This window comes from Megascapheus bottae, chromosome 2 (genome assembly GCF_031878675.1).
Source record: "Megascapheus bottae isolate mThoBot1 chromosome 2, mThoBot2.hap1, whole genome shotgun sequence".
NCBI lineage: Eukaryota > Metazoa > Chordata > Mammalia > Rodentia > Geomyidae > Megascapheus > Megascapheus bottae.
Genome location: NC_143510.1, coordinates 61,973,330 through 61,989,031, shown reverse-complemented (window position 1 = coordinate 61,989,031; position 15,702 = coordinate 61,973,330). Strand labels below are relative to the sequence as shown.

General features: G+C 39.7%; 2 protein-coding genes across 8 annotated transcripts in view; one reads left to right on the top strand and one right to left on the bottom strand.

Annotated features, from left to right (window-relative positions):
• The window catches only part of Cnot2 (CCR4-NOT transcription complex subunit 2), a 91,532-nt gene extending 80,084 nt beyond the window's left edge, over positions 1-11,448 (bottom strand). For 3 of the 7 annotated variants that reach the window (XM_090328242.1, XM_090328239.1, XM_090328244.1), the window contains exon 1: positions 11,367-11,448. Coding sequence is in view for 2 of the 7 variants with exons in the window: in XM_090328238.1 (XP_090184364.1) it covers positions 11,367-11,371 (5 nt within the window). In the remaining 5 variants the exon portion in view is untranslated. The remainder of the gene's footprint in view (positions 1-11,366) is intronic. The other 4 variants (XM_090328238.1, XM_090328243.1, XM_090328240.1 and 1 more) reach the window with 2 other exon arrangements.
• Positions 11,398-12,773, top strand: LOC150067211 (uncharacterized). Its single transcript, XM_090328247.1, has 2 exons — positions 11,398-11,522; positions 11,928-12,773. The coding sequence occupies exons 1-2, from the start codon at positions 11,398-11,400 to the stop codon at positions 12,220-12,222; spliced, it is 420 nt and encodes a 139-aa protein (XP_090184373.1). The 3' UTR covers positions 12,223-12,773.
• Positions 12,774-15,702: the final 2,929 nt, after the last annotated feature.

The window sequence follows — 15,702 nt, the reverse complement described above, 5'->3', positions numbered from 1 at the left end:
GTACTATTCTGCTTTCCTTATATGGTAGTACTTTTAGTGCTTCAAAAAGCTCAGTCCACAAAAGAGTTCTTACAAATTTAGTGAAGAAAGAAACAGCGTAAAATTTTCACATATACTACAGACACAAAGAAAAAGCAATAGTTCCAAACTACTGCACTAGGATTTTCAAGGCTCCTTATAAATTACAAGTGTATTTTTTAAAACAAGCACAATATTTACACACACACACACACATGGTTGGCTAATGATAAAACATAATACAGCTATAAAAATGAGAATAACTAAAGGAATATTAATAATCTACACCCTTACAAAAGAGACAGACTTCCTGCTACATATAGATACAAAACATAAACTGTTACAATACATAAACTGTTACAATATATAAACTGGTCTGGCAGGGGCTAATTTTTAGATATTCCACCATCTCCCAATTCCCATCTCAAGTCTAAAAAGCCAGATATTTAGTTTAATAAAAATGCATAAATAGTAACATTGTACATCAGTACAGTGGCAGTAGAAGATAAAAATAGTGATTGGAATAACATCTTTTAAAAACTACCTGGTTCATTACAACTAATAATTAGGAATTGTTATAATACTTTCAATATACTTTACAGTTAACTAAATTTTCTTGCTCTTACTAACTCAAATGTCAGTGGCAATACTCACTGCATGTATTATTTGGAGACTTTTCACAACTAGTTATTTGTTCTAGTGCACAGCTTATAAATTAGAGCTCAGATTAGAATATCTAGATCAAAACCCACCTGAGTCTAAATATGGAATCCTTCCCAAATTCAATAGTCTATTGAAGATAAGAATATATTTAAAGGTAAATATATGATCTGATTCCCTTTCAAAAAATAAACAATAGGTGCTACATTAAGTATTTTCCCTGAATTTCCAAGGGCTGGAGATACAGCAATGCTATGACTTACAGTACTGCAAACACTACTCATGTCATCTAGTCAAAATTTCTGATAGGAAACACGTCTAGACTTAAACTGCAATACTGTATTCTTCTTGTTTACATTTATAAATGTGTTACAAAAAGGACAAAGGACAGACTAAAATAAACTGTTGCTACTTCTTTTGACTCAAAGCTTATCTTTAATGTAACAAATTCCTCCAAAAAGAAAAATAACAAAAAAATGCCTAAAAGAACCTTATGTCTAGGAGCAGCTGCAGTTATTCATCCTCATTTTTCAAACCTGAAGTTTTTTTCAGAAACCTGAAGGAAAGATTAGTCAGTTAGTTAAAATCAGTAAAATTAGCCTGGTGCCTGTGTAGTTAGTTCATGTCTGTAATCCTGGCTACTCATGAGGCTAAGATTTAAGGATTATGGTTCTCAACCAGTCCAAACAAACTAAAAAGTATGCAAAATTCAGTCACCAATTAGCCAGCAAAAAAACCTGGACCAGTGATGAAAAAGTCAATTGAGAGCATGAGGCCCTTAGTTCAAGTTCCCAGTACAGAGACAATTTAAAAAAAAAAAAAAAAACAATATAGTAACTGGTGATATTCAGGAAGACTAGTTTGGTTTCAAAGATTTCAACTTGAACAGCTCCAAGTCAGCACAATACAAACAATACTTTCACTGATATAAAATGCTATATAATAGGGGCTGCGAGCATACCCTAGTGGTAGAGTGCACGCCTTGCATGCACAAAGCCCTGGGTTCAATTTCTGGGTACCACATATATAGAAAAACCTGGAAGTGGTGCTGCAGCTCAAGTGGCAGAGCACTAGCCTTAAGCAAAATGTGTCTAAGGGCAGTGCCCAGGCACTGAGTTCAATCTCCACAACTGGCCAAAAAAAAAAAAAGTATACAAGAGATACTACCAACATAATTCCTTGCCCAAATCACAGGAAATCAATTATTTTCCTTAAAAACACTTATTTTGGAGTTCCGAATGTCAGAATTAGCAATTCTGACCACCTAAATCTAAAACAATGTCCAAGTTTTCTGTAGTATTTTGAGTAATATATACACACATACATCTATCACAGAGTTGTAAAACAAGCACATTTAATATAGATATTAACTCCTATTAGTGACTGTTATTACGAATTTACATTTTTGTTATTTTAATTCAATCTAATAATGTTACATCTTACTGCAAATTATATCAAATAACATTTAAAATTTGCATGTCCCAAATTTAAATACCAAATCTGACCCATTACTATCAAAACTGAACTACTGGCTCTGGTTTATCTGTATCACAAACAACTTCTCAAAAAAGATACCAACTACAGGGTTTCAAAAATCACACAGATCTTAATTTAAAAAAAAAAACAGCAAATATGTACACCAAAATAATTTCACCTAACACAAAAAGCATATTATACCATGAAACTTGTCATTTTAATTTACAAATAAACTGCAGCAACTAAAATGTGCCCCTGAACTATAGATGTTATTATTCCACTGTTACAAAAAAAAAAGCCACTAAAAACTGATACCTGGGGCCAAAGAACCAATATAAAAGATATCATAGGGGGTGGAGGGAAAGAAATGGGGACAAAAACATGAGAAAGGGTATCAATGTTTGTGAAGAAATGCACCTTCTATCTAGCGAATATAATGTAACCCTTGTATTAATTACAATAATAAAAAAAGAGCGGGAGGAAAAAAAAGATATCACATAATGGTGATTTTATTTCTTCAGCTATCCTTTTTGTGATCCTAGAATTATTAAGAGCTATGGAGGATTACCTTGCTAGGTTTTTTTTTTATTGTAATTAATAGAAAAGTTACAATTATATTCACCAGATATACCTTGCTAGTTTTCAAACCTAGCAGTCTCCATGAGAAACAATTCCACTTATACATCTCTTTTCCACAAAATGAACTCCAAATCATCCTCTATACTAGCTCAAGCATCACTTCCCTGAAACCAACTCATTACCTTCAACAAGATTTTTCTACTCTACCATGTTTTTACCGTTTGCACAAAAGCTCAAAACCTGAGAATCACTCAGTACAAGTTTAACAGAATAAATCACATAGTAATATTGAACTGTTCAAGGAAAAGTGAACATGAAAACTATTGCTAATTTCTAAGGAAAGTCTACTATCTAAAACTCCAAAACTAAAAACTTGTAGAGATTTTCACTACTGTGGAGATACATAAATTGTGGAAGTTTACAGGTTTTCCTATATAATTTTCCATGAAGACAGCTCCCCCAATTCTGTCAGATGTAAAACTCTTTCAAGACCTCCTCACACTAGGCACCAGCTACGCAGAAGGCTGAGAGCTGAAGGATCATAGTCAAAGGCAGTCTAGAAGAAATTTCCAAGACCCAATCTTCAATTAACCAGCAAAAACCTGGGCTGGGGTTAACTGGTAGAGTGACAACTATGAACAAGAAAGCTGACTGAGACCTTGGAGTGCAAGCCCTGGTACACTGTACACACACGTACGTACGTACGTACACGTGCACACACACACAAATTACTCTTTACAATAAGGCTTATGAAGACTTATATAAGACTATAAAATCTACCATAGTATTTTCAGTTGAGACAAAGACTATGTGTTAATTATTCTTCTTCCCTTATGACTTAGCCCACTTATGCAAAAAAAAAAAAAACACTTTAAAAATGTTTGTGAAATGTTTTTACTTTCATTTATAACCCTGTAAATCATGCTCCTACCTCAGACTTCTACTCCTTCCTCCTAGAAAAACAGGCATTTACATTTTATGGTTTCTGCTCAAAATCTCTACGCAGGTCTTCTCTTGAAAATCTTATTGAAATAATCCTCTTCTTCAGCACTAGTTAAATGCTATTTTTATGTTTTGCATTCATTTTTTACATGACTATCTGAAATTAGGCTTATTTACTTTTTTTATCTGCCTTCTCCAGAATATTAACTTCAGGAAGGTAAAAACATAGATCATCCTTGTACATCCAAAACATCTATAAAATCTAATAAAATAACTCAAACTACTATTTAGCTTAAAACACCAACTCATAGAGCCTAAAATTTACACTCACTCCAAATGCTACTAAACTAGTTTTATATAAAAAGTCTTAATGCTTTCAAAACATAAAATTTTAGAGTTTGCGGACATTTAGAGATCAAGTCCAATAGTTTTCAAACTATACCTTGAAACATTTGAGTGTTTTACAAATTTGTGCATTATTGGATTACAGTTGTTGTGCAGATACGCATATATTTTTATGGTATGTCTCAAACACACAAACACAGACATGCACACAAACCCACTATGTATCAATTAAAAAACACCTGGAAGATTCAGCTGCCAGGCTATCTAGTTTTCCTACAGACCCAAAGTTTGATCCAACAATCTAAGAATATAATTTAAAATTTTTCATATATAAATAAAAATTAGCAAAGGTTATAGCTCATCGCTGGGAGTATGGCCTACTGGTAGAGTGCTTGCCTAGCATGCACGAAGCCCTGGATTTGATTCATCGGTACCACATACATAGAAAAAGCTGGAAGTGGTGCTGTATGTAGCTCAAGTGGTAAAGCACTAGCCTGGAGAAAGCTCAAAGACAGTGCCCAGTCCCGAGTTCAAGCTCCAAAACTGGCCAAAAGAAAAAAGAAAGGTTACAGCTCTTAACTATTTTCTAATTTCACACCACACACGCTCACTCACACATAACCATAAAAACTACACTTGCAGCTGGGTGTGGTGGCTCACGCCTGTTAATCCTAGCTACTCAGGAGGCTGAGATCTGAGGATCTCAGTTCAAAGCCAACCCAGGCACTAAAGACCATGAGACTCCAATTAACCACTAGAAAAAACTGTAAGTGGAGCTGTGGCTCTAGGAGTAGGGGAGTAGCCTTGAGCTGAAGAGCTCAGGGACAGCGTCCAGGCTCTGGGATAGAGCACTAGCCTTGAGCTGAACTGCTCAGGGACAGGGACCAGGCCCAGAGTCCAAGCCACAAGACCAAACCAAACAAAACAAAACAAAACCCACTATAACCATGGGCAAGCACCTAGTGGCTCACTTGTAATCCAAACTATTCAGGAGGATGAGATCTGGGAATTGCAGTTTGAAGCCAGTCCTGGCAGATAAGTACATCAGACTCTTATTTTGAATTAACCATCAAAAAGCAGGATTTGGAGCTGTGGCTAAAGTGGTAGAGTACTAGCACTGTGCACAAAAACTCAGGGACAGCAACCAGTCCTGATTCAAGGCCCAGGACGAGCACACACATAAACGCACGCGCGCGCGTACGTGCATTCACGCATACACACACACTATTTTGCACACTTCTAAAACCAGGCAAAACTCAAAGCCTATCTCCTCAGCATATGATCTCTTCAGAGAAAAGTGTAATAAAGAAATTCCTAAAATGTGTCATTAATACCTTATGGGGGAAAGGGGAGGTACTGGTACCAGGGCCTGAACTCAGATTCTTGTATTCTTTTGCTCAGCATTTTTGCTCTAACACTTGCCAGTCCGCAAATGTAAATTTTTGCCCTAGAAACAAAGTCTTATAAACTCTTCTGTATCAGCTGGCTTTGAACCTCAAATCTTGGTCTCTTAAGTAGCCAGGATTATTGGTGTGAGTATAATTCTTATTTTAATAAAATATTCTTACACATCTGAGCATTGTCCTTGAGCTCTTCAGCTCAAGGCTACCACCTACCCTTGAGACAAGCCCCACTGTGCGTCTAGCATTTGCGCATTTAATATTTCTTATAAAGAACTAAATTCCCTGTCAGGAATTTGGCCTAGTGGAAAGAGTGCTTGCCTAGCATGCATGAAGACCCAAGTTTGATTCCTTGGTACCACATACATAGAAAAAGCTAGGAGTGGTACCGTGGCTCAAGTGGTAGAGCTCTAGCCTTGAGAAAGTCCAAGAACAGTGCTCAGGCCCTGAGTTCAAGTCCCAAGACTGGCAAAAAAAAAAAAGAGAGAGGAAGAACAACAACAACAACTACTACTACTACTACTACTACTACTACTAAATTGCAAAGAATTTATTATTTCTTTAGAAACAAGCAGCTGTTGAACACTGTCAGAAGTCCAGCATGAAGACTGACTTCAATCTTTTGATGATAATGCTCCTCATGATTCCCAACATCATTTTCACAATGACCAAAACAGAGGGATTCTCAAATGGTAAGTTAACATCAAAACAACAACGATGTGAAACAAAATCATATATGGAAGTGCTTTGCAAGCTATAAAAATATCAAGCAAGGAAATCAGTTTTTTGAATGACCTGTTCAACTTAATGAAATACTCTTAAAAAAATAATATGTATTCAGGATAAGCAAAAAAAAAAAAGCAATGCAATGTAAAAAGTGACACAAAAGCACATTCCTGTCAGATATGATACAAAACCAAATGCTTCTCCCAAACATATTGTATTACATAGTCATTACATTTTGTCCAGATGCTGATACACAATGGAGTTTCTACATCTGAATATTTAGAGAAAAAGAATGATGTAGCTGGGTGTGGCAGCTCACACATGTAATCCTAGCCACTCAGGAAGCTGAGATCTGAGGATCAAGGTTCAAAGCCAGCCTGGGCACAAAAGGACCTGAGACTCTCATCTCCAATTATCCCCTAAAAAAATGGGAAGCGGGACTTGGCTCAAGGGTAAGGCAGAAACCTTGAGCTGAAGAGCACAGGGACAGCGCACAAGCCAAGTTCAAGCCCCATGACCCACACACACACAAAAAAGTTGTATTAATGTTTGAAAAATAAAGCAAGTCTACCATTGTTACTAAATTGCTAAGATACATCTTGCTTATTTTACCATTCCTAACATAGTAAAAATTTCCTGAGTATGGACCCGCTTTCACATTAAGACATTTCCATGGTGTAAAAGCAAAGAACTTCTTGCATCCTAAATACTAATCAAAATTCTCTTTAAAAAAAAAAATGCACCTTCTTTGTTCTTTAGTCATCAAAAAAAAAACCCTGAAAAATGTATAGATAAATGTAATAGTAAAAAGCAATTAAACAACAAACACTAGAATCTCCTAAATCAAGTTGCAGGAAGTTTTCTGCATTTGGATTCCCACCTCTCCAAAACAGATACAAAGTTGCGTCACTATCTCTTATCCCTAAAAAGCAAGATGCTTCTCAAAATCAATTTTTTTTCAGCTCTCAGAAAGAAAAATAGGGTATGCACATACATGAGATTACATCTTCATCTCTCTCTCTCTCTCTCTCTCTCTCTCTCTCTCTCTCTCACACTCACACACACACACACGGAAAGCAAAACTTCCAGATAAACGACAAATATATCCAAAATATTTTATGTATATGCAAATTACATAATGACCAGAAAAGGTAAACGTCCTTTTTCTAAATAACTCACTGTTTTGCATTTTACATAATGTTTTATGTACTCCCTCAGATACTGTAAAACATTTTATTATTTTTCGGCATTTTATTATTTTAAACCACAAAGTGATTTGCAGATAAGTGCATCTGTATTCAGGAAAATAAGCTGTCAGAAAACACTAATGATCCTGTTTCTAGGTCACCCTTCGTAGTATATAAAATGAAGATGCCATATCAGCATGATCTGAAGAGCTGAATTTTAAAGCAGAAATCAAAGGATGATAAAGAGAAAAATGTAAAACTGAACACTGCTTAAGTTTAAAAAAAGCTCAATTAATAAACAAGTAAAAATTATAAAATTAATTAAGATGGTGTGGGAGCTCATGCCTGTAATCCTAGTTTTTGAAGAAGGATCATAGTTAAAAGCCAGCTGGAACAAAAAGTTCCTGAGGCCCCTCCCACTCAATCAATAAAAATTGAGGGTAAACACGGTAGCAAGTGCCTGTCATCTCAGTGACAAACATAAATAGGATAACTATGGAGGCCAGCTTGGAAATAAATGTGATCTTTTCTCTACTTGATAAACAAATAAAAGCAAAAAGGAGTAAATGTATGGCTCAAGTGGTAGAGTGCCTACATAGCAAGCACCCAGTACAGCAAAAATAAACTTAAAATCCTACTTTTCCTTCTACTTACTGTGTGTATGTGTGTCATGGGGCTTGAACTCAGCCTGGCGCTGTCCCTGAGCTCTTCAGCTCAAGGCTACCACCCTACTCTTTAGCCAAGTCCCACTTCCAGGTTTCTAGAGGTTAACTGGAGATAAAGAGTCACAGGTCTTTTTGTGCCCAGGCTGGCATTGTACCTTGATCCTCAGATCTTCAGATCTCAGCCTCCTGAATAGCTAGGATTACAGGTGTAAGCCACCTCCTTCTACTTATAAAGACATTGGTATCTTTTTTTCAAAATATGAATTAAATTCCATTAAGTATCACAAGCAGAAATCATCTTTGGTCAGAAGATCATTAATTTCAACAAACAGAATGACTCTCTAGATTCCTTGATCAATACCTTTGCCTCAAAAGCTGGTACCATAGTTTCTTCTGCTTGTTTACAAAATCCACTGAAAGACCAGGTAACAAAATCATAAATATTTAGTAGTATCTTTTCCTAACCCTATCACCACTCACATAAGTTTCCCCCAAATAATATTCAAGCAAACATAAAGGTTCAAGTTTGCTTCTATGAAAATAGAATGAACCTAAAAAAATTAGCTAAAAATACCATTATCTTTACTATTATTTTTAAAGAACAAATGACGATAAACTTTTTCCTAGCTTATTAATACTCATAAAACCATATATATATATATATATATATATATACACATATGGGAAGGACACATTTTTTCTTTCTACATTATCACAAAAATCTTATGAAGCAAATTCGTCACTAATAAAGAAAAAATCTAACTTCCCAAGAAGTCAAAAAAATCCACAATGGTCTTTCAAAATACAAGTATTTTTCAATATGGTATCTACTAAAGAAATGAAAACTAGAACATGTGGATTCAAAACCTTTTAACTAAAATCTACTTATAAATCAGAAGTGCTCATTTACTTTTGAGCAAAGAAAATGTTCAGGTCTTAACAAAAGATCATGAAGCATCTCTATGAAATCAAAATGTAAATATCTAAAGTTACAAAGTGGGGGAGGGGTGAGAGGAAGTAGTTACAGTAGTTACTTCTAGGGAAGTACAGCATTTTGAGTTGTTTTTTTTTTTTAATTTTCATTTTGTCAGGTACTGTTTAGATCACAGAGTTACAAACCACACACACATACACATATAAATTTCCTTTAAAGTATCACAAAAACTGAAGAAAAGAATTTAAGGCTGGATTTATTGCTTCATAAAACCAGTAAACAATTCTCTTAGTCTCTCAAATCAGATTAGGTTACAGGTATCTCTACTCTGTATTATTAGAACAAAAGGACTATGCCCACAAATGAAATGTACATTACCTTGCTTGGACTAATAAAACGTTAATTTGTAAAAAGTATGATAAAGTACTTTATTTCCTTGTCTACAATGCAAAAAATTCTCAAAAAAATCACTATGACTCAAGTCTTCATAGAAAATGAGGTAGGAGGTACCATTTTAAGATTAATGTAAATCTAACAAAGTCAAGAAAGGTGGGCAGAGCAGAGGAATTTTTGTCCTCCCGGGTGTATTTTGCACTTCTTTTCCGCTAGATTTACCATTACAAAAGAACTGCAAACTATAAAGAAGTGCAACATATACTCCCTTACTAAGAATCTTGATCCAAAAAAGAAACATTTCAATGAAACATGATCTGAATGTAGACACTTAACCATTGCAATGTGCAGGGCACTGGTAATCAACCCTTTAAATGAGGGGGGAGGAAGATGCCTTCCAAACTCCCTCAAAATACTCGTTGACATTTGGGGAAGAAATCTTGGCAAAACTACTAAACATTCTCAAACTCAACATAAACCTGGTATGCAAGTAAACTCCATACTTTATCATCTCCTGTTACACTTTTTCAAAAGGCAAATCAATAGCAGCACTAGCAGTTCATGAGCTCCAAAAGTTCCTAGAATCAAGTCTGACAGGAAATGTGTTCAACTTATGAACATTAAAACTCAATACAGCCTCCCTCGTGAACGTATTTGGTTAACTCAGGACAGTACTTTGTTGTTTTTGCCCAAAACCCAAGGGTTCAGAACAGTATACTTCACTAGGAACTGTCCAGATGGGTAAGAAAGGAATAGGATTCTGAGCAAGAGTTGTATGAAAATGAAACAAAATGTTACACTCGGTCTTCCGGATGTTGAAAAATGAAGCTGTCTCTGGGTATTGGAAGGAAGTTGATGTTTATGCTCATTCGGAGGCAGTGGTACCCATAAGTACCGACTTTTGTGGTAATAATACGGTACTCATAGGTCCTAGAATAAATGCAAATTCTAAAAACTTGGAAATGCTGTTACTAAAAGCACACTACAACCCACTTTGGCTAAGAATTAAAGTAACCATGAGCAGCTTTTTTTTCCCCTGCACAGATAACATTAGTACCTCAACTAAGAACTATTGGGGGAGGTTGTCCTTAACCCGGCTCAGGTCTCCCATGAAAAAGAAAAGAAAAAAAAAAAAGTTTTAACTAGATCTAAGATGGCAAAGGTGGAAGGGGGGGCCCTCGGCGGAAGTAAAAAAACCTAGGGTTGCAACTTCACAGTCAGGGGGCGTCTCGGCTTCTCCGCCGACCGTCGAGACTCCGCGCCAGGAAACCCTCACTCTCTGGATACAGTGACAGAAGGAGCATCACAGTTGCACTCTCCTTTCTCCCTCCACCTTGCATGGCCTCCGGTACCCCAGGGCCTGCAGGCTCCTGAGGCCCGTTAGCCGGTCCAGTGTTGTCTCCCCCTCCTCTTCTCCATACGTCTTACACACTTACACACACACACACACACAAGTGGCGGATGTGCGTGTGTGGAGAGACTGTGCAGGGCCGGAGGACCGGCCAGCTGCTTGCTGCCCCGCAGGTTGGCAGGGCAAAGGGAGTCCGGGCTGCTCGGGTGCCGCGGCGGCGGCCGCCTTTCCCTCCTAGCCCAGGAAGCAGCGCGGCGGCGGCGGCGGCTGCTCCCCGGCGCTGGCGGGAGCCCGGGGGGGGGGGGAGCGGAGTCCCGGGGAGCCCCGCCGCCCGCCCGCCCGCCCGCCGCCGGGACCCGGCCTGGGCTCCGGAGCCGCCGCGGTGAGCCGCCCGAGCTCGGCGGCGCGCTACGTCCCGTCTGCAACCCCCCCTCCTTACACACCCCCTCCCTCCCGCCCTCCCTCCCTCCCTCCGCCGCCGCCACCCCCCTCCCCGCCCGCCCCGCTCTCCCTCTCTCGATTGGAGCCCAGACAAAAGCAACGGGAAGCGGCGGGCCGGGAAGCTACCCGCGGACCCCGGGAACAACCGGACCGGCCCCGAGGCATTCCCCTGTCTTGCGGGAGCCCCGATTCCGCGGCCCCCGCCGCGCGCCCCGCTGCCAGACTTCCGAAAATTGGCCAAAAACTCACCGCATGAATTTTCTTGTCCCGCGGATCCAAGATGGCGACGTATCCACCGCGGAGGCTGCTGGGAGCAAGACCTTTACCCTCTGACCCCCGCCGTGACCCCCGTCGCTCCGGCTTCCCTGAAGGCGGCGGCGGCGGTGGCGGCGGCGGCGGCGGAAGGTGGGAGCGGCGAAGGCCGGCAGGACGGGCTTGGCAGCGTGGGGGGAGGCGGGTGGACCGCTTCCTGCGAGCTGGCGAGCGTTTTGGAAGAGGCGCTTCCGTTCCCCGGCGTCCTCTCCTCTGCGGCTCCTCCTGACGCCGGGAGGCTCGGCGCTCCACGGCCGCCGGGATAGGCCGCGGGGCCTCAGTGGCGGCTGCCGTCTTCCGGGGCCGCTGTGGCTCGGGCCCGGGGGTCTAGGGGCGGGGAATGGTGCGATGGCGTCGGCCCGCCCACCGGGAAGAGCGGAGCGTGTTTGTGTGCCGTGTGGGTGTCTGCGTCGGTGGCCGGCACCTGCGTGAGCCGGGGCCCGGCTGCCTCCCACTTCCCGCCACACACCTGACCGCCGTCCCCCTCTCCTCCCTCAGGCCCCGCCAACACGTCCCGCGCCCGGCGCTGCAAGCCGACACCGTCTTCGGAGAAGTGAGTTTCCCTCGGGCCGAACCCCTGGGGTCTGCTCGCCCCCTCCTCTGTGCCTTTTTGTTGTCCATGTCCCGGTGTGTGTTTGTGTGTGTGTGGAGGGGGGGAGCTGAGGGGGAGGGGGGACGGGGAGAGGAAGTTATAGGCGCTGGGTTCCAGAAGCCCTGTTGTGCAGATAAAACCCACGCTAGCCCAATTAGACTTAGCCTCTTAACTCCTCTGATCCCTTTGGGGGAGCTTTGACCGGGCTGGTTTCGCAATTCACGAGACTGTGTGAAATGGTGATGATGGCTTGAGCGAAAAACTTCAGAGTGAAGTCTCAGCAGTCCAAAAGAATAGTTGTCAAAGTTAAACTTCACCCTGCTCCCACCCCCCCTTTTTTTTTTGTAATACAGTCATCTCCCCTTGTTCCTTTCTATATCCACAAACTTCACTTTTTTTTTTCTTATTCCAACGTATTTCAGACTTGAAGCCACTTCGTGTTTTGAAGTTGTGTAGGTTCATAATGTGGAAGTTGTTATTTGTATGGTACCGTTTGTTAATGTAAAAAGTACACTGAATTTGAAGTAAATAAATTTTCTGCTTTCCTTGGTTGTTTCTTTTGTAAAAATCATCTTTTCTTTCCTCCTCCCCCAAAAGAAACCCTCCCCACAATAATCTGCCATAAATTTACTATCGAATGCCAAGCCATCCTTGAGCTCTTCAGCTCAAGGATAGCACTCTACCACTTGAGCCACACAGCACCAACTTCGGGTTTTCTAGTAGTTTAATTGGAGAGAAATCTCACGAAGTTTTTGTGCCCAGGCTGGTATTGAACCGCAGTCCTCAGATTTCAGCCTCCTGAGTAGCTAGGATTTCAGGTATGAACCACTGCCACCTCCCCACCCCCCCATCCCCCTCACGTCGCGAAAACTTTTTTTTATGGTATTCACTGATGTATAAATTTGTTTAAACCTCAAATAATGTTAGGGTAGCCTGAGAAAACAGTTTTCCAGGTTGTTCATTTCATTAATCATTCTTCTTTGCTATGTTTTGGTTTTCTTTTTTACTTAAGGAAAATTCAGTGAAGACAGACACAATTCTTGATACTCCCTCTATCCCAGTCTTGTCCAACAGTTCTTTCCTTCTTTTTCTTGGTCTTCCTATCATGTTAGTATTTACTACCAAAATGTAGTGTTGTAAAGAACTAGATGTGCTTCTTTGTGTATATAATATGTATGTATAAACACAAGTACATGTGCATATGAGTATGCATTACTAAGCACATTATGTTGCTAATGATTTGGAACCATAAAAAAGAAATGATAAAGTACCTTACACTTACATACATAAATACTATAAATTACTCTTCTACACTTAGTTTGACTTACATATAAAACCTTGTTAAGGCCAAAATATGTACGTACTGTCTCCATTTTTGTATTCTTAGCATTTTCTTCCAGCCCTTGAAATGAAGCTGTGCTATCTATTTTCTAGGGAATCTATAAGATTATTACTGAAGAGAAGATAAAGTTAATTGGTGAAGCACAATGGCATGGCAAATCGAAAGATCAGAAACTGAGCAATCATTTAATATAATTTGAATTCTAAAATATGCCTAAGAGTTAACTTGAGTGATAATATAAAGGTTCAGTAATGCAGATTATAAGCAACAGTGTGTTACACATTAATCCTCAGGTGTTATTTTAACAAGTAACTTTCTTAATAGTGCTGATAAAAATTTAAAAAAAAAAAAACAAAATAGGATTTCTTACTCTCAGTATAATCTGGTAGCATACTGGAGCAGTATATATCAAAACCTGGAGCATGTGCTCTTGATCCAGCAATTCCTCTTTTAAAAATGTGTCATGAAGAAAAGATTCTTGTAACAATGGCATTCCATGAGTTTTTGCTGCATTGTGTATACTAGAATAAGCAACATCTTTGCAGTGAACAGCGCTCAGCAGTTAGTGCTAGTCATTGATAATAGAGAACTCATTAGAAAATAGAGGAGCCTAGCTACTCAGGAGGCTGATATCTGAGGATCATAGTTCAAAGCCAGCTTGGGTGAAAAGTCCATGAAACTTGTCTCCAATCAATACTCAGAAAACCAAAAGTGGCACTGTGACTCACACTGGTAGAGGGCTAGCCTTGAGCAAAAAATTCTCAGGAATAATGCCCAGTCCCTGAATTCAAACTCAATAGCCAACAAAAAAGAAAAGAAAAGGGAAAAATAAGATTTAAAGAATAGACACTAAATGGTGAAGTACAAATAAAGAAAAAGAAATTGATAATCCTAGAAAACAGCAAACAGTACCACATACCCAGTTGCCAAACCTGAAACTTATTCCCACCTCTTCTGCTCATCCACAAATAAGCACTAATTGCTTCTAAATCTAAGATCCAGCCTTACCTCTTCATTTCAACAGCCATTCTCTTCAAACTACCATTCGTTTCTCCTATTAGAACTTTTGAGGGGTGTGTGGGGAGGTTCTGTCCTTGGAGTTTTTGTGCTCAGAGCTAGTGCTATATCACTTGTCTTTTTTTGGTAGTTAATTGAAGATAAAAGAGTCTTAAGGGCTTTTTATTCCTTGGGTGGCTTCCAGGCTCAATCCTCAGCTCTCAGCCTCCTGAGTAGCTAGAATTATACACGTGAGCCATCAGTGCCTAGAGATTTTTTTCTTTTTAATTTTTTTTTTTTGCAACTCTCTGGAATCTTCCAAATTGCCATCAGTTTTTACTTCTCGTTTTGTTTTCTGCACATCACAAGGTTGTACAAGGACATTAATGTGTAAGCATCCAGTGTTTCTTGAGTGTCTTAGCTTTCTACTATATATGTTGTAGGAGATTTACTTATCCACTCTAAAATCTTTTTAATGATACTTTTATCACCTATAGGATGAAAGCATAAACTTTTTTCCAGAAAAAAAAAAATTTGATAAGGAAAAATAGTTAAGAAATAGCAATAGCAGAAATAGCACACAGTTAAGGCTTAATGCAATCTAATCAGTTTTAAGCACGTTTATGTGTGTTAACTCATGATCTTCTTACATAGTAGGAAATGATACAAGTCTGTTACAGATTAGAAACTGTACTCGTTTAAAAGAGGGAAGTTTACACAAAGCTGATGTGTTAGAGATAGCTGCACCAAATGGTCTTTTTGAATGATGCATAGGTTAGTTGAATATAAAGAAAATGATGCTGGGTGCTGCTGGCTCACCTGTAATCCTAGCTACTCAGGAGGCTGAGATCTGAGGATTGAGGTTCAAAGCCAGCCTGGGCACAAAAGTCTAAGACTTTTCTCCAATTAACCACCAGAAAACCAGGAGTGGTGCTGTGGCTCAAGAGGTAGAGTGCTAACCTTGAGCTGAAGAGCTCAGTCAAGGACAGCACCCAAGCCCAGAGTTCAAACCCCATGAGCTACAAAAAATAAGTAAAATGAAGAGAATTTTCAGTGATGGTAGTAACATGAGCAAAAGACTTGGTTTGGGCCAGAAGCGTGGCCTAGTGTTAATGTGCTCACCTAGCATGCATGAAGCCATGGGTTCGATTTCCCAGAACCACATACATAGAAAAAACCAGAAGTGGTGCTGCAGCTCAAGTGGAAGAGTGCTAGCCTTGAGCAAAAAGTGTCCAAAGACTCTTGAGTTCAAGTGTCCAAAGGCTCTAAGTTCAAGCCCCAGAACCGGAAAAAAAAAAAAAAATGTTGGTTTGCTAGGGCTTCCATACAAAATTCTTAGTGTG

What these genes read in the sequence shown, in the direction of transcription:
- LOC150067211 (XM_090328247.1), top strand. Translation starts at nt 11,398, where the DNA reads ATGGCGACGTATCCACCGCGGAGGCTGCTGGGAGCAAGACCTTTACCC. An exon ending in GGCGGCGGCGGCGGCGGAAG is followed by an intron (nt 11,523 to 11,927) that starts GTGGGAGCGGCG and finishes CTCCTCCCTCAG; the next exon opens with GCCCCGCCAACACGTCCCGC.